This window comes from Pteronotus mesoamericanus, unplaced genomic scaffold, assembly GCF_021234165.1.
Source record: "Pteronotus mesoamericanus isolate MK-2021 breed Mesoamerican mustached bat unplaced genomic scaffold, CSHL_Meso_final contig_134, whole genome shotgun sequence".
NCBI lineage: Eukaryota > Metazoa > Chordata > Mammalia > Chiroptera > Mormoopidae > Pteronotus > Pteronotus mesoamericanus.
This window is the reverse complement of record NW_026555061.1, coordinates 3300731-3324581: the sequence shown is the minus strand read 5'-3', so window position 1 is coordinate 3324581 and position 23851 is coordinate 3300731. Positions and strand designations below refer to the sequence as shown.

General features: G+C 46.7%; 1 protein-coding gene across 1 annotated transcript in view; it reads left to right on the top strand.

Moving 5' to 3' along the window:
- The window catches only part of PACRG (parkin coregulated), a 386248-nt gene that overhangs the window by 208696 nt on the left and 153701 nt on the right, over window positions 1-23851 (top strand). Inside the window, exon 4 of the mRNA XM_054595413.1 lies at window positions 5755-5904. Within this exon, the coding sequence (XP_054451388.1) occupies window positions 5755-5904 (150 nt within the window). The remainder of the gene's footprint in view (window positions 1-5754; window positions 5905-23851) is intronic.

Here is a 23851-nt window from a genome sequence, read left to right as displayed (position 1 = left end):
AGATAGCTCATCTAGGCATTAAAACACTATATATTTTTTGGAAATCTGGCCTCTTTCATATGACCAAAAATAATTAGAAAGCAAAGATCAATTTAACAATTTTTTGATATTACTTATAGAACGCAACTGAATTTGCTCAAAAACAATTAGAACCAGTAAGGGAATTAAGTAAGTTCACAGTAACAAATAAATATACAAAAATCACATGCTTTTATATATTTATTATCAATAATTTTTAGAAAGCATATTGGGATAAAATGATCTTACACAAACAGTAACAAAATGTAAAATTTTTTGAGTAAATCTAACAAAACTATGCAAAATCTGCATGAAAACTACTATAAAGCTTTTCCAAGCACTTTTATTAAAAATAAGAAAAATTGAAATACATATATATTATAATGGAAAGATTCAGTGATTGAGTAGTACATATGATAATTTTCTCTAAAATTATTCTCCAAATTTGTTGAAATTTTAATCGAAGTACCAAGCAGATTTTTTAACCTGACCAAATTATTTTAAAGTTTGTCTGAAAATATATATGGTTAAGAATAATCCAGAAAATAAGAAAGAATAAAAAGCATTTAAATTCTACTACATTAAACACATATAAAGTTATAATCATAAAAAATAATGTTTTTAGGGAAGTATATAAAGAGTGTTCATACTTTTTCATAAGTAGTGTAAAATGTTTGGTTTTTGGTGGGATAAAATCCTGTGTCTAAATGTACCTATGAAAAAATGCTATGGTTAGCATCTAAATATGTAAATTTCCAGTATTTTCTATTTGCATTTTATTCCATAACATGAGCTTATAGTGAAAATATGCTTTATAACCTACTTCTTTACTCACCTGTATCTTACATTTCCTATCATTAAGATATTTTTCTGTTAGATGACTTCATTAACTATAATTTTCCATTGTATGGACATACTAGATTGTATTTAAACAAGCCATTGTTTTTGAAGCAGTTAGGTTGCCTCTAATTATAAATGGAAGTCCTTCTGACGCGCTCCCCGACGCAGCCTTGTGCTGCGTCCCCGCTCCACCGAGAGCCCGCAGGGAAGGGCGCGGCCCAGGCCCGCAGCCGCTGCTCTCCGGAGCTGGCGGTGGCCGAGAGCGTGGCGCCTGTGCGGGAGCCGCTTTTCCCAAAGTTTTCCATTTTCAAAAACGTTTTGTTAACATGGTATTTAAAGTGATGAAGTAGTGCTTTATTTCATTGGATTATCGCTGAAGTTGAACATTTTAGAATAGCGGTTGTTCATTTGTATTTATTAATTTGTGTATTATCCAGTCACATTCTTTGCCCATTTTTAAAGTAGAAGATTTCATCTGTCCTGGGTTTGTGATAGCTTTTTTATATCAAGGACATTAACACTTATAGTAACATGTTAAAAGTATCTTTTAGAATTCATTGTTTGCTTTTGTGTTTTGTTTGGTGTTCTAGTATTAAAAGAAGTAGAAATATTTCCATTTCTCATGATTCCACAGTAGTGAACCATATCTAATAGTAGAAAATGTTCTCAATTTACAAAAATTATAGCAATAATAGATTTTATGCTTGAGAAAATCATACATGTAATTTATAACAAGCTAAGATGAATGTTTTACCACTTGGACTTTAAATTATTTTTCCTTATTCTTTAGCAGTTTCTCCATATCTGAAGCCTCTACCTCCTTGGCAATTCTTGGAGGCAGTAAGCAGCAAATAGAGATCCAGTTTTCTAAATAGAAAGGTCCCACGGGCTGGCCTGCCGTGCCAGTAGGTTTCTCGAGCAAGGCCCTTTCCAAAACCATAACTCTGAATAATCCAGAAAATAAGAAAGGATAAAAAGCATTTAAATTCTAAATTTAAAGTCCTCACTTAAGTCTTGAGAGCAGCTTTCAGGGCCGTCCGCACGGGGATAAACACATTTCCTGCTTTTCAAGCTAGAGAGTCATATTCTCTTTATATCTGTTAAGGAGCTTTTCTAACGAAAAAGAACTTCATTTAAAAATTTTTTTAACTTAATGACAGCCGTCACAATACAATCTAACAAAAGTGTTTTAAATGAAGTTAAAGTCAAGTGCTACTCGAGCCATCGTAAGAAGAAAACGTAATGGACTTTTGGACTTTTTGGGTTTTTGAGAACCGGATACTTGTCGGTCATTGGCAGTCCAATAACATTTAACGCCACCATGTCACTTTGTAGGGGTTGTAATAGAATGAAATAATTATTCGCTAATAGATATTATTACAAGCCATCGTGAGAGAGAGAATTAATTTATCCCTAAGTGATCAATTAACTCTACATATAGGCATAAAGCTAATCAACAAAAGTTTGACGTTATTGTTACTCATACATATAAAAACTTCACTCAGCATATCCTGATGGCCGCATTCTAGCAGCGGTAGCCGGCGAGCCCACGCGAGCCCGCCGTCCTGCGTGCATGGCGTGCACACCCCAGCAGGGGGCGCAGCGACAGGCCAGCTCTTGGCGCCGCTGCGGCGGCCGGACGCTTTCCTACAGCCGCCAGGCGGGCCCTAGCGCTGCCTGGACAGCGGTCGCTTCCGATACCCCCAGCAGGTTCTCCTACCCGTGAGTTTTCAATGTCAACAGGAAAGCTTTTGGGGGGAAAAAAAAGAAACAAAACCAAACCCACAAAATGTAGTGAGAATTACATACACAATTATACCTTTATCTGAATCTATACTAAAAACACACTCCTGCAGCTCTGTTGCAACGTCTAACCTTCAGAACGCAGTTCATGAAACATGCAGCTGCGTGTGGCTGTGAGTCCTGTTCGGGGAGCGGGGTGGGAGAGAAGGACGAGAGGAGAGCAAAGGCGGGAGCCCAGCATGTCCAACACCCGATTCTGTTGGGCTGCCGAGGCCGCAGGGGAGCTGGCGCTGGGCGGCTGCGGAAGCGGTGCAGCCGCACCTCCTTTTCTGCGTCGACGCACACCTGTAAAAATACATACACAGTGATAGAACCACCTGGAGGGCTGTGTGTGCGCTCCCCGAGGCTTTGCCTGCACCTCACTGAAGAGAACGCGATCCGTGGGGGCGGGGGCGGGGCTTGTGGGGAGAGGGGACTCCTCTTCCCAAGACGGGCAGCCTCTAGCGCGCGGCTCCCGCTCCTGGGATACCCTCCGTGCCGGGGCCTGCCTTGCGCCCGCGAGCATCCCCTGCTCTCCGGACTGGCCGGAATGCCCCTTCTGAGTTGCTGTTTAAATACTCCTCCCGTCTTATGAACCTTTATCATACCTGCAGGACAGGTTCATCTCTCCTCCTGCACTGCACACCCCCCAGGAGGGCGGTACCGTGTGTGTCTTGCTCTGTTCTATAGTTCCGATTCCTAGAACAGCAACTGGTACATAGCACACACTCAGTAAGCCTTTGGTGAACGAGGATTTAAGCAATGAATGCAATCAAAGTGCTCAGTGTCAGCCCCAGCATGTGCCTGAGCCCTCTCAGCTCTGTGCAGTCCCCAACCAACACAGGTGGGGACTCGCTGGTGCATTTGCCGAACGCGTGCTTGCTGCCCATAACCTTCAGAACAAGGTCTCTGCAAGCTCCCGGCTCTCTCTGTGAAACTGCGCTGGATCAGTAGGCAGGGTTTGGTGACGGCTGACTTCTGGGAAAGACAGAAGTTTTCGTTGTGATAAGACCAGAAAAAAGCCCCGCCCCACCCCCAACTGGTTGTGAGAACCTCTGGGTGCCCTGCTTCCTCTCCACCTTCCCCTGGTTTTCTGACGCCCTGCTCTTGACTGTCTCATTCCTAAAGCTTTGGGCGAAATTGCAGCATTCTGTTTTTAGTTGTTTTCCAGAATACACATATGGTATGGCCTGCGCTGTGGCTAAATGCTGGAGTAATGAGCCGTCCAGAGCTATATTTAGGTTGGCTCCCCGAGCCGTCTCCTTCCATTCTGTTTGTGTTTGCTCCCAAGCAGAACGCACGCTGCCTGAGGGGCTGGGGAGCTGCCGGGGTGCGCACGCCCCCACCCCAGCTCCCTCTTGGCTGCCGGCGACAGTGACACTGACCACGTTTTATTTTTAAGAACTTGTTTGTGGTTCCAGAGGAAATAGCTGTGCAACCACTAAATAACTTACCGTCTTAGATTCTTTCTTGAGAATTCAGTTGGGTTCAAACTTACCCGAAGTGTCACCCTCGTGACTGGCTAGCGTGCACCTTGTTCTGTAGGAAGTGGCGTCAGGGGGACGCTGACTCCACATTTTGAGCAGATGCTGCCGCCATTAGACAGGCTCTAGGGAGGTGCATCCTGCGGCAGTGTGGCAAGGCCGGTTGGGGTGTCGGGGAGGATGAGGGGGAGGATGGGGGGACCAGGGGGGTGTCGGGGAGGATGGGAACCCAGAGGAGTGGAGGGGAGGGTGGGGGGACCAGCGGGGCGGAGGGGAGGCTGGGTGGGAGGACATAAATTCACGAGATATTCCAAAGACAGAACAAGAAGACGTGGCGACAAGAAGAACGTGAGGGCTAAGAAACAGAACTTGACCCTGGCTGGCTGGGAACCCGGCTGTAGCATTACTGAGTATGGGAAATGGGGCCAAGAGAAAGTCTATGGCAGAACCTTATCTTTGGAACAAACTGAATTTGGAGGGCTCTCAAGATTCAGGTGATTGGAAGCGTGACCTGGAATTCAAGGATGCGGTCAGGGCGGCCTCACAGGCGTTCTGAGCGTGGCGTCATCCCTTTTGACAGCCGGGTGCCTTTTGTCCCTCCATGCGTGGCACACACTTTAAGGTCACAGTCAAACTTTTTTTTTTTAGAAGGTGGAACATCTTACAAATAAGAGCCTTTGACTTTGTCTTGGAATAGCCTGGGGCATCACAGTGGATAAGTCACCCCGTTTGAATCATCTTCTATAATACGTGCTTTATATAGCTCTTCTATACAAACCTTCGAACTTGCAGTCATCCTAGAAAGTCAGTGACGGATTCCCATGGTCGAGGAAACTGGGACCAGGGAAGCGCCGCGCTGCGGCCCAGGCCGGGCAGTCCGCGATCCGAGCGCTGGGCCGGCCCTCTGACCCCGCCCCGCGGGGAGGAGCAGACGCCCCGTCCAGACCCGGCCGGGCCAGTGAACAGGGGGCACCCTCCTGTCTCCTGTCCTGCTGCGCAGCACCGCTTGTTGCTGGGCGCTCACAGGGGTTCGTTGGAACATTTTGTACTTCTTTGGTCTCTTGGAGTTATTTATGATGATTCCTTTTGAAGTTCTGAACATTTAGGATTTTGCTTTCTTCCCTGCGTGCCCGAGAGCAGGAACAGTCAGTTTGTGTTCACTTCCACCGGAAACAACCGCCGTGTCTGTAACTGGCCTGTAATCTCCGCTCACACACGCGCAGCCCGCCTCCCCAAACAGGTTTTGGTTTCACGGTAACGGCGCCGAGAATAGTGTGGACTGTTCACTGAAAATGTATCTGCTGTCGCCGTCAGGGCGCCCTCAGCTCCAGCGAGGCTGACTGATCTGCCCCCTTTCGTGTCTCCTGCCCCTCCCGGCCTCCCTGGGAGAGGTGGGAGCTGCGTGCTGAGCGCGGTGACCGGTCGCCTCCAGCGGGGAGGACCGGCGGCCCCTAGAAGATGCCGATAGCGGTGCTGGCCTCAGCGGTCCTGCGAAGCTGTGGCGACAGGGCCCGCCCCCTGTGAGGTCCCCGAGAGAGCGCTTTGGGTAAATGGTCCCCCACTCAATTCGCCTCATCATTGTGGAGGTTCATGCTTCTCATTTTGTCCTGTTTCTTTTCCTGCCGTTTAGATGCTTTGAACCTCCGAAACCGGCAGGTCATGTGTGTCACCCTCAAAGTCCTCCAGCACCTGGTGGTGTCCGCTGAGATGGTGGGCGAGGCCCTGGTGCCCTACTACCGCCAGATCCTCCCCATCCTGAACATCTTCAAGAACATGAACGGTGAGTCGTCCCAGGAGGCAGAGCCTCCGCCTGTGAGTCCTCCAGTGGGGGAGTGGTTTGAAGTAGAGTTAATTAGCAGCCCACTTAGGACTTATTATTGCAGATAAACCAAGATCCACATGGAGATTTAAATAGCATGACCCCCACCGCCCCTCTTTCCGCTCCCCGGGACACAGCAAAATCAGCAACTTCATTGATTACCCCTCACACGTACAGTTCACTCAGTACAAAAGCACTGAAGCAGCTCTACCGTCTTCCGGGAGTTATGTTGGAAAGCTATTTTTTAATAGTCTTTGGAACACATTAGTAGGTTTTGGGTTTGTCCTTTCTCTTCATAGTAATTCCACCTTTAGATACTTTCTGTTAATGTTGCAGTTTTCGTTGATTTAAGATGAATTTTTGAAGCGATATTATTAAAATGTGGTACAAATGGTATGGAGAGTTTAAATATGTCTTCCATTTCTAAAAAATAAATAGAAAAATGGATGATTTGTAGCTACTTGGTTGATGGTAAGTACTTTTCAAAAAAAAAAAATATATATATGTGCTGGAACATTTACTTTTAAAGTGTTAGTTTATAAGTTGTCGAAGGCCCCGAGGCGCTCAGGTGAGTCTGCTTTGCGCCACCAAGCACAGGGCATACTGCAGTGACCAAACCGGGCGGGAAGCGGTGGCCGCCTGTTCACTGAGCGTGGGAGTTTCCCTTCTTGCCTCTTGAAACTGTGTGAACGTAATTTTCTTTTATGTTGCTAAATTTGAAGTTCCGTACTTTCCCTAAGCACCGTGTAAGTCAACATTAAAGTTAATTCCTGACATCCATGTAGATAAGTTAGTAATTTAGGGAATGCTGCATGATAATTTTGCAACGTGATCTCATTGCAAATACAAAAAAATCAAACAAAAACCAGGATGTATGGTAGCTCCCACCACAAACAAGTGTTTTATTTGGAATCTCTGTTTTTTATTTTTTTTAATTTCTTTCAAAAGTCTACTTAGGCAGACTCTTCAGGAAGTCAGAGAGTTCTCAAAGTTTTTAGCTGTCTTTCAATAGTAGGACCTACTTGTATGTATCATATTAAACGTATTTAGTAAAAAGGACTTCACCCGGGGTTATGGGAGCTTACGAATACTCATAATAGAGTCAGTTGATTTCCATTCCAGAATCTCTGAAGAGCTGTAGAGTTCATGTGGACAGATAGATGAGACGGTTGCTCTTCCAGGAAAGCAAAAATTGTTAGTTAGTCATTGAGTATTTCATGGTCTAAAATGCACATTCTAGTATCAGCATTTTTACTATATGGAAAATGCTTGATAAACATTCTTAATTCATAATCATATTTTTACCATATGGTAGCATCAGATATTGGGTTGGTTGAAAAGCTCGTTACTTTTTTTCCCCCGTAAGCTGGCTCTGATAGCATTTAGTTGTCTTCCACTTCATTTTAAACAGTTTTGTTAGATTGTATTGTAACAGCTGTCATATCAGTGTGCATTTAAAAACTTCTAATCAAAATTGGTGAACTTTTGTGTAGCCATTTTAATATTGAAGATGGAAGAAAATATGCAATATTTTCATCATATGTGCTTTATTGTTTCAAGAATGGTAAAAACACAAATAAAACATAAAAAAAGATTTGTGTAGTGTATGGAGAAGGTGCTCTGATTTATCAAACATGTCAAAAGTGGTTTGTGAAATTTTGTGCTGGAGATTTCTCACTGGATGATGCTCCGCAGTTGAGTAGATCAGCTGAAGTTGATAGCGATCGAACTGAAACATTAACTGAGAGAACAATCAACATTATACCACATGGGAGGTAGCTGACATACTCAAAATATCCAAACCAGATTTCCTATCAAGATGGGGACGTAGGTAAACACAGTTCCTCTCCTCGCACAACTGCAGAAAAGATTACAGCTAGACTACAAAACAAATACCACCTAGAACTGTCAGAAAATCGAGTTGTATGCAAGTCCAGCAACCAAGGATTTAAAGAAGCCACATTCATCCAGATGGGTAGGAGGGGCGGAGGCACAGAGAGAGGTGGAGAGGGGCAGAGAGGCCCGCAGCCGTGGAAGTGGCTTGGAGCCGCAGGAGTCCCACAGTCACGTGTCGTGGTCCCACATTCACGGGTCGTGGATAAAAATCAAGAGGGGTGCCTCCGGAGCGCGAGATCCCAGCCCCCAACCAGACTACCCAGCAGCCCAGGGTTCCAGTGCCAGAAAGAAAAATCCCCAGAACTTCTGGCTGTAAAAGCAGTGGGGGTTGGGGCAACAGAAGAGATGCTGAATTATCAGGCAACTCCTCTTAAAGGGCCTGCAGAGAAGTAGGACTGACTTAGGACTCACGCAGACCCACCTCCTCTGGGGTTCAGCACCAGGGCAACAGCTGGAGGAGCACAAGTTGCATTCGGGGAGAAAGTGAAGCGACTAGGGACAAGGCGCGTGCTAGGAGACATCTCCCTCCTGGGCAAACGTCCAGAGGCCAGGCAGTGGCGCTGTCCCCTGTCTGAGCCCTGCCCCACACAGGGCCACAGGGCAGTGAAACGGGTTGACCCGTCCTGGCCACCACCTAAGATCCCACCCCACACAACTTACAGACCTGCTCCTCCACAGCAGGCCACACTGCTAAGACAGGGAGGCAAAGCAGCTCTACCTGGTACACAGAAACAGACACAGGGAGGCTGCCAAAGTGAGGAGACGAAGAAACACGGCCCACGTGAAAGGACGAAACAAAACGTCAGAAAAAGACTAAACAAAATGGAGATGAGCAACTTATCAGACGCAGAGCTCAAAACACTGGTTATTAGGGTGCTCAAAGAACCCACTGAGTAAGGCAATGACATAAAAAGACCCAGGCAAATATGAAGGATACATTAAGTGAAATGAAGGAAAACCTACAAGGAACAGACATTGGAGTAGATGAAACTGAGTATCAAATCAACAATTTGGAACATAAAGGAAGAAAAAACATTCAATCAGAACAGCAAGAAGAAAAAGAATTTAAAAAAAAAAGAGGATAGAATAAGAAGCCTCTGGGACCTTTCCAAATGATGCCAGAAGGAGAAGAGGAAGAGCAAGAACCTGAAAATTTATTTGAAAAAAATAATGAAAGAAAATGTCCCTAAATTGGCAAAGGAAGTAGACATACAAGTCCAGGAAGCACATAAATCCCAAACAAGTTGGACCCAAAGAGGAACATACCAAGACACATCATCATTAAAATGCCAAAGTTTAAAGATGAAGAGAGAATCTTAAAAGCAACAAGAGAAAAGCAGAGAGTTCCCTACAAAGGAGTTCCCATAGGACTGTCAGCAGATTTCTCAGAAGAAACTTGGCAGACTGGCCAGACGTATTCAAAGTGATGGAAAGCAAGGACCTACATCCAAGATCACTCTTTCCAGCAAAGCTATCACTTAGAAAGGAAGGGCAGATAAAGTGCTTCTCAGGCAAGGTAAAGCTAAAGGAGTTCATCACCACCAAGCCCTTATTATATGACATATTAAAGGGACTTATTTAAGAAAAAGAAGATGATGAAAACTATGAACATTAAAATAGCGACAAATTCACAACTTACCAACAACTGAATCTAAAAAAAAAAAAACCCAAAACAAAAACAAACAAACAAACAAAAAAACAAGCAAACAACCAGACCAGGAACAGAATAGAATCATACATATGGAGGGGAGGGTCATCAGCTGGGAGGGGGAGGGTAGAGTGGGGGAGAAGGTACAGGGATTAAGAAGCATAAATTGGTAGGTACAAAATAGACAGAGGGGATGTCAAAAGTAGTATAGGAAATGTGAAGCCAAAGAACTTATATGCACAACCCATGGACATGAACTAAGGTGGGGGAATTGTTGGGGGGAGTGGGGGTTTGGGTGGAGGGGGAAAAGGGAAAAATTGGGCCAACTGTAATAGAACAATACATAAAATATATACTTTAAGAAAAGAAAAAATACCCACATCAATAAAGTTATTGCTGAAAATGAAAAATGTGTCTTTTATTTTACAGGAAAAAACCAGATGGACTTATTGGCCAACCCCATATCCATGGAGTCATAGAATGAGTCCATGTGTACAGGTTGTTCAATTACGATGCATAAATGAAACCCTAAGGGCATTTGTTATAGAATCCAATTAACCTGAGAGAGAGAGAGATTATAGAGACAGAATGCGAAGAGAGAGCTAGGGACGGCAGAGCTGGAGTTGTTAAAGACATGGAAGGATTGGGGAACAGCCGCCTGCCAAAGTCCCAGTTGCAGTGCTCATTTTTGAAGCATGTGATTCACAAGCATTTTCTCAACAACCCTCACAGGAACCTACGATACATGTACTAATTTCATTTTTTCCTTGTGAAAGCTGCCTCTCTGAAACTGTCCTCCCGAATGAACGTTTGCCTCTGCATTGACCGGCCGGCCTGGGAGCGCGGCTCTGGCTCCTCCCTCGGCCCCCCTGGGGGAGGGGGCCGCCACGACACTATGTTAATGCTGCTGAGTGCAGATTCGTCCCACGGTAGCATCTGGAACTGCAATCTAAGCGTCATTTTGTATCTTCTTGCATAAAAGAAGAAAAGCAGGGATATTCAAAAGACAATTAGAGGCTCCCCACTCCTCAAGGAATCCTGCAAAAGCAGCCAGTGCAGTAGCCTCAACAACAGACGGGTCGCTGGGAGCTCAGACCGCCAAACAAAACGAGTGGTCCCTCCATCTTCCTCACTACACTCTGTCTTCAGATCTTTGCCTTGCAGAGGTTCACATGCTTAACAAAAGAAGGGATGAGCTTTAGGGATATATTCCTGTTTCAGTTTTATCAATGTGGGGAATTTGTAGTTTTTGCCATAACTTTAATTGGTCCCAAACATGGCTAATTATTTTGGAACATTGCTAAATGTGTGCACCAGGAATTCTACACTCAACTTTTTTTCTGCTTAATATTTCTGTGACATTGTAGGGAAAAAAAAAATATGAACTCCAGCTTCATTTTCTACTTATCTTAGAAACCTGTCAGTACAATACCAGGATGCAGTCAGCTTTATTTGCAAAGAGCCAAATTGCAGCACCGGAGCGTTCCAGCTGTAAAACTTACGCAGCTATTCTTCAAGCAGCTGTGTGACCACAGGTCCAGCTCTATTAGCAGAAGCTTATCTCAGGATTTCCAATTATAATAGTATTTTCACTATAAAAATAATTTAGCTTTAATAGCATTTTAATAAATCCTGCTTTATGATTATAAATGTTTCATTCATATTCTCAGGATTATATATACTTACTTTATTTAAGCAGATGTGTTCTGTAACAGATGTATTTATTTACAGTTAAAATTATATTTAAAAATTGCAGCATGTAGCATTAGAAAAAAATTTCATCTCAATTTTGATGCGTTTGAGAACAGCATCACATGTTTCTGTTTCCTCTTTTCTCTCCTTATCTTTCTTGTAAATGAATGTCTTGTTAAATTCCAGCTCAAACATAGCTCTTCCAAATCCCACAACAAAATCTTCTTGAGAATGAGACCAGACATAAATGACAAAGACAAAGAATAGGAGAGAGAGTGTTCCTCAGATATAATGAGCTGTCCTTCCCTCTGTGTTCTGTAGAAACACCAGCCTTAGCGCCATCCTCCTGCCGGCCCCTTCTTGCAGTTTCTATCCTATTTGAATATGAGGTGGGCTTTCTCTAAGTGGCTTGGGACAGGACAGATGCTCAGGCAGTCACCATGGTGAGGAGCCCAGGCCTGGCGTCCCCGCCGGGGAGAGGAAGGGCAGGAGGACCCAGTGGGTCGGCAGCCGCAATCCGTTCCCCACGGACCCTTCCACAGGCTCAAACGGACAACCCGTCCACGAGGCCAATCCTGTCCCAGGAGAAAGAATGGCTCTGTATTTCTGTTTGTGAATAATATTCTCCCCAGGCTTTATTAGGCTATAGTTTAAAAAACTACAGATAGATCTGAGATGGGAATTGTAATGTGGTATGAAGTGTAACCTTTGGAGCGAGAAGAGATGTGTGTGTAGGCAAGTCATGTAACCTTCGGAACTTAATTTTTTCATCTATAAAAAACAGTTGTAGGGCTGGCGCGGCAATTCGCTGTAATGTATCCAGAGCCCCTCCCTGTCGAGGCCGGCCTTGTCTGGGTATTAAAAGAGATAGACATCATCATCCTGCAACATCATGTGCATATGCAGTGTTACATACATGTACTGTTACATGATATCATGTACAAACATAGCAATACCATATCGATTATTACATAGCAAAGCAAACAGGTGATTGAGTGCCCTGTGTCCCCTGTTGAGTACCTGGAGCCTGTGACGAGGCCCAGCTTCCTGGTTCCCCAGCGACGCCACCCCCTTTGGTTCACGTGATCCATCCTAGCGCTGATGGCCAGACGCCAGGCAGGCGGCCATGTGAGTGAAGGGCTCGGGGATTCATTCCAGGGTGACTGGTTTTCAGGCCTGCCCCTGCCCGCCACAATCTTCAGCCTCGAGTGTGTGGCCAGTGTTTTGGGGAATGTCGTGTTTACCGAACGGCAGCCTGCGTGTCGCCAACAGGTGCCGCCTGGATCAGGGCGCTCGTTGGGAGGCCCAAGCCCGCATCTCAGCCCCTGAGCTCGTTCCCTCAATTCTAAACAACGAAGCTCCGACATTTGAAACATGCTCTCTTTCCCGTGACTGCTTTGGGGTGAAAGAGAAAAAAGAATTTCTCAAAGAGCAATTTCTTCTTTCCTGTGTCCTTTTACAAATGCTATTAACAGTTACATAAAATTAAGAAAGTAGAAATGCTCACCGTACAGCCTTGGGAGATGAAACTGCAAAGTGAACAGCATAGCATATTGCGCGGGAGAAGCAGGAGCCAGGAAGCAGCCTTAGGACACTCACTGCTCAGTGCCGGAGGCCGGGGGCTCTTGGGGGGCTGGCTGCAAGCTGCAGATGGGGCTTGCTCTGGGGCCTCCGTTCCCCTCTGTGCCACAGTCCTGACCCGGGCGCTGCTGGGACAGCTCAGAGACCCGGCTGTCAGCGCCTCCAACAGTAGGGGAAGCGTGCGCCATGGAATGTGCAAAAGCGATAGTGCAATGACGTGTTCCTGCGAGTGGGTATCGAACAGCCTTCGCTTTACCTAGGAGGACACCGGGAATACGCCCCTCTGGGTTAATACAAGCCCCTGAAAAAGGGCTACGGCGCCAAATTCAGACACATGAAAACATAGAGGTAATGAGAATGCCTCACGTTTACAAAATTTTAGAATATTCATCTCACGCCTTCGACCCTGAAATTCAAGTCGTTTCAAAAAAATAGGAAAAAAATTACCTCATACTGATAGTCTTTTTTTCCTTTTTTATCATAGTTTTATCCGTTACCATTTATCCTCCATACCCTCCCTTCCCCGCCCCATGATCACCGCAGGCTGGCCGTCTTTTAAAAGAACGTGTCATGAGAACCTAAGAGTCAACCTGACATAAACTCCTGTAGCTATTTCTGAGTTTCATGGGACCTGTTCTCATGAGCCTTTAAAATGTCCATAAACTTTGCAGAGCTGATTGTTTACCCAAGAACTCTTTAGTTTTTCTGTTTTGTAATCTACCTGTATAAAGGTTATTTCACAGAGCTTTACATTTAATTTTGGAATTCAGACTTACCCCCCACGGAATTCTGTACAATTTTGAGTCTCTGGATTTCTGTTTTAGAAATTTACTTTAAAGTTCCTTTGCAATCGTTAGGCGCCTCAGACCTGAAAGCCGGGGAGCGCGTGTCCGGCGCCACTGTGCTGGGGAGCGAGCCGGGACTGCCGGCCGCCGTTCGCCCGCTGGAGTCGGGCGGGCGCACGGGTGCCTCCTGCCGGCTGTGCCCCCTGCCCAGCTGTGACCGGCAGGCGAGCCAGCCTCCTAACGGGAATAACAGAGCTGGAAGGGCACGCGGGGCCCTTTGCTCTGCATGCTCCCTCATTTAATGGCTCTCACATGTTAGATTGTTAGTTCCACGAGGACAAACTGTTAGCGTCAGGTGCTCGTCACCTGCGCGGAGCGCGGCATGCCTGGAAGAAATGGGCACTTCGTCCGCGTTTGCAGCGGATGTGTCCACTGTCTGCGGCAGGTGTGTGCTGATTCAGTCCTGTCCTTGTCACCTCACTGAGGCCGCTGTGTTCAGGTTTAGTTTCCCCTCGGTGCCCTTGTAGGAAGCCATGCTGGGGGCAGGCGCAGAATGCAAGTTGCCCCTACTTGCCCAGAGAGGGAGCTCATCCCAGAATCGCCTGTCTGTACCTAGAAACATGTGACCTGGTGACCGCGGGCATCCGCATGCAGCCCCGAAGGCTGCAGATTTAGTGGCCTACGGCCGCCGTGACGCATTACTGCAGACCAGGTTGCTTAAACGGAAAGTCCCCGTGTCCCAGTTCTGGAGCCCGGAAGTCCAAATCCAAGGTGTCTCTGGGGAAGACTCGGTCCCTGCCCGTCGCCAGCTTCTGGCTGTGCCAGCAGTCCCTGGGGCCCTTGGCTTCCGGCGGTGTCCCCCCGACCTCCGCCTCCTCCTCCACACGGCCTTTCCCCCGGTGCCCGTCTCTGTGTCTCTGCTCCTGTTCTTATGTAGACACCAGTGTCTGGAAGCGCCGGACGAAGCCCAAGGCGACCTCACCTTAACCTTACTCATTACATCCATGGTGACCCCGTTCCCAAATATCGGCCACATGTGGAGGTTCCAGAAAGGGCGTGGGTTTGCAGGACACTGTTTAGCCCGGGACAGGCTCCTAAGGTGCGTGGCGATCCAGTGCCGCCCTCGGGAAATAACGCCAGAGGGCTGGTGCGCCTTCTGCTCCCTCGCATCCCCAGGAGGAGAACGCTCTCCTTCAAGAGCAAAAAGTCCCCTTTCCTCCCGGCAGGAGGGGGATGCGTGGCTAGGCCAGGGAGGCGACCTGGGTGGGCCGGGAGTAGAGGAGGGGCAGGGAACTGCTACAGTCCCTTCAGCAAGGCTGTGCCCTCACAGAGGGGTGAGCCAGCGCTTCCTCAGCTCCGGGGCTGCCCCCGTCTCCCACGGTCCCCCAAGGGCGCCGCTGCGACCACCCCCGTGAGGACCCTGGGGAGCCACTCAGGGCGGCAGACTGCGTCACCCGCACCTGGCCCTGGCCCTGCCCCCCAGGCAAGCGGGCTCAGCAACTTTGTGCCTGCATGGGATTCGGACCAACAGAGAGGGGGGTCAGCGGGCGGCCCCGGACAGACGGAATGGTGCGTGTGAAGACAAGAAGGAGGACGGAGGCTGAGAGCAAACGCTCTGGTATCAGGCCTCCTGGGCTTGAATCCGGGCTTGGGGTTTCCCAGCTGCGTGTTCTTTGATGGGCGACATCACTGCTCTGTGCCTTCGTCTCATTAATGGGAAAGGCAAGCACTTGAGAAGATCCTTGAGCGAGTGCTCATTGCCCCGCAGAGAAGCGCAGGGAAATCGTCTTGCACCGTGCGCCAGCGACAGAGGACGAGGGCAGTGGATGAATGGCCGAATGTGGGGGAAATTGATTTGCAGATGAGCAGGTGCTGGGTAAATGTTACAAGTCTATTTTCTGCCCCACAGGGGTTGTGTATGTGTGTGGTTTCGAGGTGCAATCCCTTCAAGATAATTAAGTGACATCTATTAGAGTTAATATGATAATTTTTTAAGGTGTGAGATGCAAAACGCATGTTCAAGAGTCAGTATCTTTTTTATGTGCAAACGGTCAGAAATACAGTGCAAAGATTGCTCTCGCGATGCTCACGATTCCTACCTGCAGAAATACTCCAAGGTAGGTAAGATTTACTGCTCGACGCCCTCCCTCTGTGCCCCGAAGAGAGCTCCCGCTCGCTCGGGTCCTGCACTCCCTGCAGAAGCGAAGCGAGCGGAAGTATTCATGCAGCCCGAGGCCTCGCTGAGCGGCTTGCGGAGGGTGGTGCGCCACTGCGGGTCACTGAAGCCCCAGCCCTCGCCAAGGCAGGCACCGCCGTCGGTTTCTGATGGACGTTTGCATTTGCCGCTTCTGGGTGAATCTTTCCCGGCTGGAGGGTCGGGGCTGCGTCTCGGGCAGGTTCCCCTTGTTAGCACCATCGTCCTCATCTCGCCGCTTGGCTCCCACAGCGTCATTTTGCCTAAAGGGACCCGACCGTCAGAGAAACACTGAGTTGCAGACAAATCCGGCACCCGGGCGCCTCTCCACCCCCCGCAGACCGGCGGCAGGTGCGTGGAGGACACCTTGCGTAGGCAGCCTTCACGAGGCACCTCCCGCTGGAGCGGGTGGGCCGCTGCTGTAAGGAATGAAGGGCTGGGGACACCCCTGCTTCTTGACCTTGGCCTTGAGCCCCACCCTAGGCCCGGCCCAAAGCCTCTTGAGATAATGCCTGTGTTTTCCCTGGAGGTAAACGCGTACATCGTGTCCTCTGAGGAACCTCCCCTGATCCCACTCTGAGGAGCTGGAGGCAGCGTGTGCCCTCCAGGTCACCTCTAGCCAGCATGGAGGTTCCATTTCCTGTGTCCGTCTTGTCAGCCGGCCCGCGAAGCCCCGGTGCAGGGGCCACTGGCTACTCGCTCCCCTGTCTGCAAAGCCATGTGGGAAGTGTGTGCTTTGTCCCTCACCCCTCCCTTCTAAGGTGCCGAAAAGCGTCCACAGACAGAACGGTTCAGTGGCAGCGGGCTCCCAGCCCTGGGCCAGGGACCGCCCTGCTGCTGGCTGGAAACTGGCACGTTTCTGAACAGCAGGTTCCCACCAGTTCAGCTGAGGCCTTTGGCATCTGCCTAGAGGAACCCGGGCCACGCGCTTTCCTGTGTTTCGAAGCCCAGTGTGGCCCCCCGTGAGCACGCATGGTGAGAGTCACCCGAGAGAAAACAGCGTCCTTTTCTATTTGTGCAACAGGACGTTTGACTAAATCTGGGCAAGAAAGCAAATAGTGGTCTCTGACGTTTTAATTTCAGGAGGCTCCTAATTCAGTCAGGCCACACTTGGTGCTTTTTAAATCACCAAAAGTATCACCTGTGGTGGACTTGCTGAGAATTAAAGTTTCATTCTCACGTTCTTTTATATGCAACTCTTTCAGGAGCACCAACCAATAGCTTTCTCGAGGCCTCTGTGTGGACATGGCAGAGAGAGTAAGAATGTTGTCAAGTGTGATCGTTACATTGAATAATCACTGCTCATGACAGAATTAAAGGGCAGGTTTAAGGGATCACTGGAGACCTAATAATAATAATAAGCTTTATTCACAGTCCCCTGACAGCGAAGAAGAACTGTGGCCTGACACTGAGAGTCACACACACACGGTCCCCTGGCTCAGAACTGCCCCTCGAACCGACTGATCAAAACTCCGAACCTGACGTGCTCTCAACTGTCCGTCCGCCCTGCTCCCTCCGCCAGCCCGGCCGGGGCCCCGGTTCGGCTCCCTGCCACCGGATTCTGGTTTCCCTGAGCCCAACAAAAGCTGTAGGAAGAATTCTCGACTTAATAAGAAATCAGTCTTTCATCTTTATTGTCTCTCTCAAAAAAAATCTACGTTTTCCACGCTGACAGGGTGGGATGTGTGTAGCTCAGCAGGAGCCTAACCACCAATGAAGGAGGAATTGAAAACTCCAATGGACTCATTTCCTTAGAAAAACTGCAAATATTACCGATATTTCTTTGCTTGCCTGCTTTCGGTATCACTTGGTCCTGCACAGCATGAATGAATGTTCCCGGTGATAAAGGGACAAGTGACGCTGGCAGTTAGGACTGAGTTCTGGTCAGATCCGTCCCGGATCAACTTACTTTTCCTTCCCTTAACACAGTACTTTGCTGTGAGCTTTTTGTGAACCTGCATATATGCATCCTGAGATGGCAACGGGCCACAAACGGCTGTCCACTCAGGCAGTGGCTCATTAGAGCTCTTCCTCTACTCCCCTCCCCCCTCCCCGCCCCCACAGTTCACCTGTAAATCTGTCTTGTGAGTCCTGTAGTTCCCTTTATCACCCAGCACAAACCTAATGCTATGACATTAACATTTCAAAACACAAGAAAATAACAGGATGATGCCCATCATTCTCCCACTACCTGAAGCTTTGCTTTCTCCTTGCGGCCAGTGGGTTTTCATTTGTAGACGTCACGGGTTTTGAGAAGTTCCTCGTTCTTCTAACAGAAATCATGGAATATTAGACGGAGTGGTGTCTAATATTTTATTATGAATATGGTAAATAACCGCCTCGCCTGACGACTGAGACGTAGGCCTGTGGAACATGAGTTCTCTTTTCAAAGGTTCTGATAATCTGTGAACAGAGAATGATGATATTCAAAGGGAAGCAGGGAAATATTTATATTTTTGTGATGACCAATAGAAATTTCTAAAATAATTCCTGTGAGGATTCCAGGCAACAGTAGAATGAAGAGAAAGAACATGATTCCAGGCCCATCAAAACCTTCTCGCGTGTCTACTTTCCTTCAAATACCAGCCGAGCTATCTACTGCTTGTCGGGGACCATGGTGCCTTCTTGCTGTCACCTGAGGCTAGTCTCACAATCCACAGAAACACAAATATGCAGCACGCTCCCAAAGCCTTCGTGACATTGTCCCAGAGAGGACCACGTGGCGCATCACTTGCTGAGTCACTGGAAGAACAATTGAGGGCTTACCGTGTGCCGACCCAGCAAAGCCTCCCAAAGCTTCACGGGATGGAAAGCATCTGCACACGTCGCCTCTGCATGTACCAGGTGCACCCAAGGCTTCCTCAGGGCCGAGCCGGTGCCGGAGTCCGCGCGTCCCCACGGGGAACGGGGAAGTGTGGGAGGCTTCCGCCACCCTCAGGGGAAAGTGAACTTCAGGGTCCTTGCACCCTCACCTGTCCCTGCTCTCTTTAATCACGTGACCCTGAGGTCAAGGCACAAATTGGGAAAAGTAAAACCCAGGTTTGATGCTAGACTTGTTGAGGCAGCTCAATGAAAAGTTCCCCTGAGACTTAATGCATCTTCTTAGCAAACGCGATAGGGAAGAAGCAGAACAATTTTAAAATTACCACCATTACCATTATCTTCTTGTAGAAGTTTGATGGAAACAGCAGCTTCCTCAGCCTTAGCTACAAACTGTTCGTTCCTAGGAAGGTCCTGAGGAGGCTCTTCCTGTGTGAACAACCTCCAAACAGTGTGTGTTTTTCTCAGTTTTATTGAGCTATAACTGACATGTAACATTGTATGAGTTGAACGTGTACAACATAATGATCTGATATACATGCATATTGTGAAATAATGATCACACTAAGTTTAGTTAACATTCCTCACCTCATGTAGTTACAAAGCTGTTTTCCTTGTCAGTAGAGCTTTTGAGACTTGCTCTCTTAGCAACTTTCAAATATACAATACGATATTGTTAACTGTAGTGTAGTCATCAAATATTGTTAATCAGCTGTCTCAGAATTTCTGTGACCAATTTTTGCTGCCTCTATGTCAGGAGCTCTGTTGTATGTCATTTTTGCTAAGTCTTTGCTAAGAACTACTTTGGGATATGTAAATTGTGTTTAGAAACCCAACCAAAGAGCGTTTGAGATTATTGGTCTTGCAGCTACCAGCTAACTAGTTTGAGAGCCCATCCAGATGCATATGGTGTAGGCCACGAGAACAGTCCCTCAACTGTCCTCCCACCGCCCTTCCTCGGGGCTGCCTCGTGGGCCTAGTCTTGGTCTAATCTAATAGGCTGATGGGAAAGAGAAGCTCTAGGGTCTTTCTGAATACCTGGGTATTGTCACTAGAATGTCAGCTCAGGAATAGTTAGTGGCAGTATCTGAGCTCAGTTCATCTTTGCTGGATGGATGGGTGGATGAAGTATTAGCTTTCTGTTGCTGCCATAACACGCTGCCACAAATAGAGCTGCTGGAGACAACACGCATTTGCAACCTCACAGTTCCGTGGATCACGTGTTCAGTGGGCTCACCAGGTGATAGAGCAAAACTCTAATAGGGCTGAAATCAAGGTGTCAGCCACCTCTCCTTATAGAGAAGGATCTGCTTCCTGGCTCATCCCAGTTGTTGGCAGAAATCAGCACTTGTGGGGCCGAGGTCTCTGTTTCCTGGCTGGTCGTCAACAGGGGCTACGTCTCAACTGCTGGAGGCTGCCCCCCGCCCTGGCTCCCAGGCCCCTGCGTCTTCAGGGCCTCTCCGAGCCCCCACCCCTGCCGCAGCGAGCCTGCCTCCCTCTTCTGCTCCGAGGGGCTCCAGCGATGGCACTGGGCCCACCCACACCGCATTGGGTGTCCTCCCTGTTTTACAGTCCGCTGACTAGTGACCTTAATTCTAACAGCGGGGTCCAGCCTTTTGGCCTCTCTGGGCCACATTGGAAGAAGAAGAGTTGTCTTGGGCCACACATTAAATACATTGCAACATGTAATCATAAAAAAATCTCATCATGTTTTAAGTAAATGCACGATTTTGTGTTGGGCCGCATTCACGGCCATCCTGGGCAACATGCGGCCCGCAGGGTACACGTTAGACGCCCCTGAGAGTCCCTTTGCAGCAGTGCCCGGACCAGCGTGTGACCAAACAACAAGAGGACGGGAACATCTTCAGAACTCTGTCTTGGGATGAAGTCACCCAGGACTTGATGCCTAGAAGGCCATGGCTGGCACCTTGAAATACGTGCTTGAGAGGATGCAGACTGAATCGTGAACGCTTCGCCAAGGTAGCAGGGCTCTGCCCTCCTGTGACAAACCCAGAGAAGACTTGGAGCGTGGAAAACCTTGGACAGGTGTGACAAGAACAGAGTTGAAAAGTTTCTACTACCATTTTGGAGTTAGCCCACATTATCGAAGGAGCCAATAATTTTATGTATCAGTGGAGAACAAAATCAGGAAGTTCCCCTTGCCTCTGAAAGATGAGCCATGATGAAGAATGACTTCTCAGCAGAACTCAGCTGGTCTATTAGCCGGGGGTGGCCTCTGTTCCACAGTGTGGCTTCTTGCCGCAAACAGGAATACACTCCTGAGTAATTTCACCAGTGTTTCCTAAAGTCTCCACAGTCCAGCGATACACAGGACAGAGTAGTCATATTTTTCGAATTGTCAGAGTTGCTTTAAAGATAAAGACGCTAAGAATTGGACCAAATGAGTTGCCCAAGGTCATATGACAGGATGAACCACAGCCAAGACTTCAAAAGTAAATGGATCCCACGTCCAAACCCGAGTGCCAGATCCTCCGGAGATGCAGATTGCTTTGCCAAGGAGCAGCTGTGAGGCAGTTCTGACCGACAGATTCCTCTATTTAGCATCCTGAGTTGGTAGGAGTTCCATCGGTTCCCTTGAACAATGATTATATGCTGTCAGACCAAAGCATACATTTACCTTCTCCACAAATCACATGCATTAGGAAACAAAAATGCTTTCACATCACCAGTTTCCACTGTGGGGTAGTGATCAATAACAGCTTAGGAAAAACTTGACACAGAAAACTAGCACCAAGTTCACCTGATTTAAAGCATCGAACATGCAGAATAACTCACCCCAATGTAGCTCCACTGTTTTTCCCAGAAAGCATCAAATCTCTGTATTTTTTAATCCATCAGCTTTCCTTCTCACAATTATCAAGAAAAGAGATCTACATAGTACAGTCACCTGTGGACCAGGTCTTCCTAGTAGAAAATTACGCCCTAGGGTATTTTTCAAAAAATGTGTTTGAAAACATCTTACTGTATTTCATCAAATCTGAGATGTAATCAAGTGTCAAAGATACTTTATATTTTATGCAGCCCTGAAAATGAAAAACGTGTTGCCCGCTGAACTATGACACGCTATCCACATCCTTTTTAAGAAATGTAAAACATGCGGCACCCTGAAATCCAGCTCGCGAAGGGAGGCATGGCCTGTCCTGAAAATGGAGAGTAAGTCACCGTGAGGGGGCGGACGCCGGGCCCCCTCCCTCTCTCTGGGGCAGCCCGGATGCGCCCAGCCCAGCCCCGCCAGGCGCCCTGGGAAGCACGTGTCAGGACCCGCTCACAGAAAGGGTGCAACTCAAAATCTAGCGCTTCGCCCAGGTCCCTCAGCAGCACTCACGATTCAAGTCTAAGTTAATTAGGTTCAAAATGTACCTGTTTTGTTTCCTGAGGGGGTCAGAATCTCTTCTTCCCCTGCTTTTGTTTTGAGCCCTGGGCCAGTGTGCCCGCCCATTTCCTGAGCAGGGACCAGATGGTGTGGGGGGCGGGGCGGGGGGGGGGCGCGGGGAAGAGGCCAGGCCAAAGGCCAGGCCGTATTTCCGAATACTTGGTACGTGATAAAGCTAACCTCTGCCAAAAACGGACAGCCAAGCGAGAGAACTAGGATCTTCACGGTCACAGATGTCCTCACGCATTTTTTCAAATGAAGGGATTATAGATTTATGGATGCAAAAATAGGTATTTCTCCATTTCTATACAGTGTTCTTTACAAAACTACCAAACAGCGCCCGACAAATGAACACTGTAAAACCAGGTGTGGACTTGACTCCTCATTAAACTTAATTTTTTTTTTTAATTTCACAAAGAGCTACTTTTTAAAATAATGAATTTGAAATTATAGCCCTAACTAACTGATAGAACTTTAGTTGTTTTTTATGAAAGTAGAATGAAATAATGATAGCATTATAGTGACATTAGGAAAGTAGAATAAAATAGATGGTGTAAGGACAGTTTATTATAACAGACAAAGTGCAGCTCAGTGTTCACAATCACCAAACTGTATATGCAACGGAGACCTAGTAATTGTTTTAAATTCATAATTTGGTAAATGTTCCTTGCTTGATGAATTTGGACTTTTATTTTATTTTATTTATTTATTTTTCGCCTAGTCACATTTGATGTTTATTTCAGAATTACCTGATAGGGAAAATTAAAATAATAACTTCCATGTGATGAATTTGGAAAAACTTTAATAAGATATGGAACAAGTTTAAACCTTAGTTTTAGGTAATTTAGTTTGCACATTTTTTTGTTTTCAAACATGGTTCTTTAACAGAAGACCGGTTGTTTTAGGTAGAATAGTTCACAATCTTTTTATCCTAACAACCTAGCTCCCCCAACAACTCTTCCAAATAACAATAGGTATATAGATTAAAATTGCTCCTGCCATTTATTCTTCATTCATTTTGCCAAATGAGTATTTTGAGTCAAGCACCAGTATTCTCCTAATTCTGAAAATAGCACACAGAACAAGTGTTCTTATACGCCCTCTGCAGTAGCCTAAAATGCGGCGTTTATCCACACTCGCTAGTGCCCTCTGGAAAAGCCGTCTATGAGTCTCTTTCTGGAAGTCAGCCTATTTTTGCTTAGAATTTTCCTCCCACTTTTACTAAAAAATCTATTGTACTATTAAATTTCTCTTAGTTTTCCATATTTTAAAAAGAAAGCATAATCCATTTCAAATAACATTTTTCCGGGGTAATAATCACTTAGCAGATAACTGATTTCAGTATTGATATAGCTAAGTTTCTGTAAGTAAATAATCGTTACGCCCAGTGCATACTGTACCAAGCAAGCCTGGTAAATGATAGTTTTGTTATGCAAGAATTTCCATGATAAAAACCTGTGAAATACAATTTAGCACATTTGACAAATTAACACTCTAAGATTGTAATTGGAAGATTGTAATTGGAAGATTGTAATTGGAAGATAAGTTCTAATTACTGTTTAATTTCTTGGTTGGAAATCTTTGGCATGTATAATATAAAACTGACTCTGAAAATATGCAGTTAATATTATTAGCATTTAGATATCCTTTTTGTAGCTACAATGGAATGATTTGTTTGGCTCAAAAAATGTCCAACCAGGAAAAAAAGTGCTTAAAGTTTGGAAAGTTTAAAAAATGGACATCAATATAATTAAATCTGTAATTTGCTATGTTCAGGTGCAGTGCTTCAATGTTGGCTCATTGAAAAAATAGTATATTCTGTAGAAAGTATGCTGTTTGAAGTATCTTAAGCCAGGAAGATAAGCTTTTTTACAATTCTATTATCAAGGCCATGGATT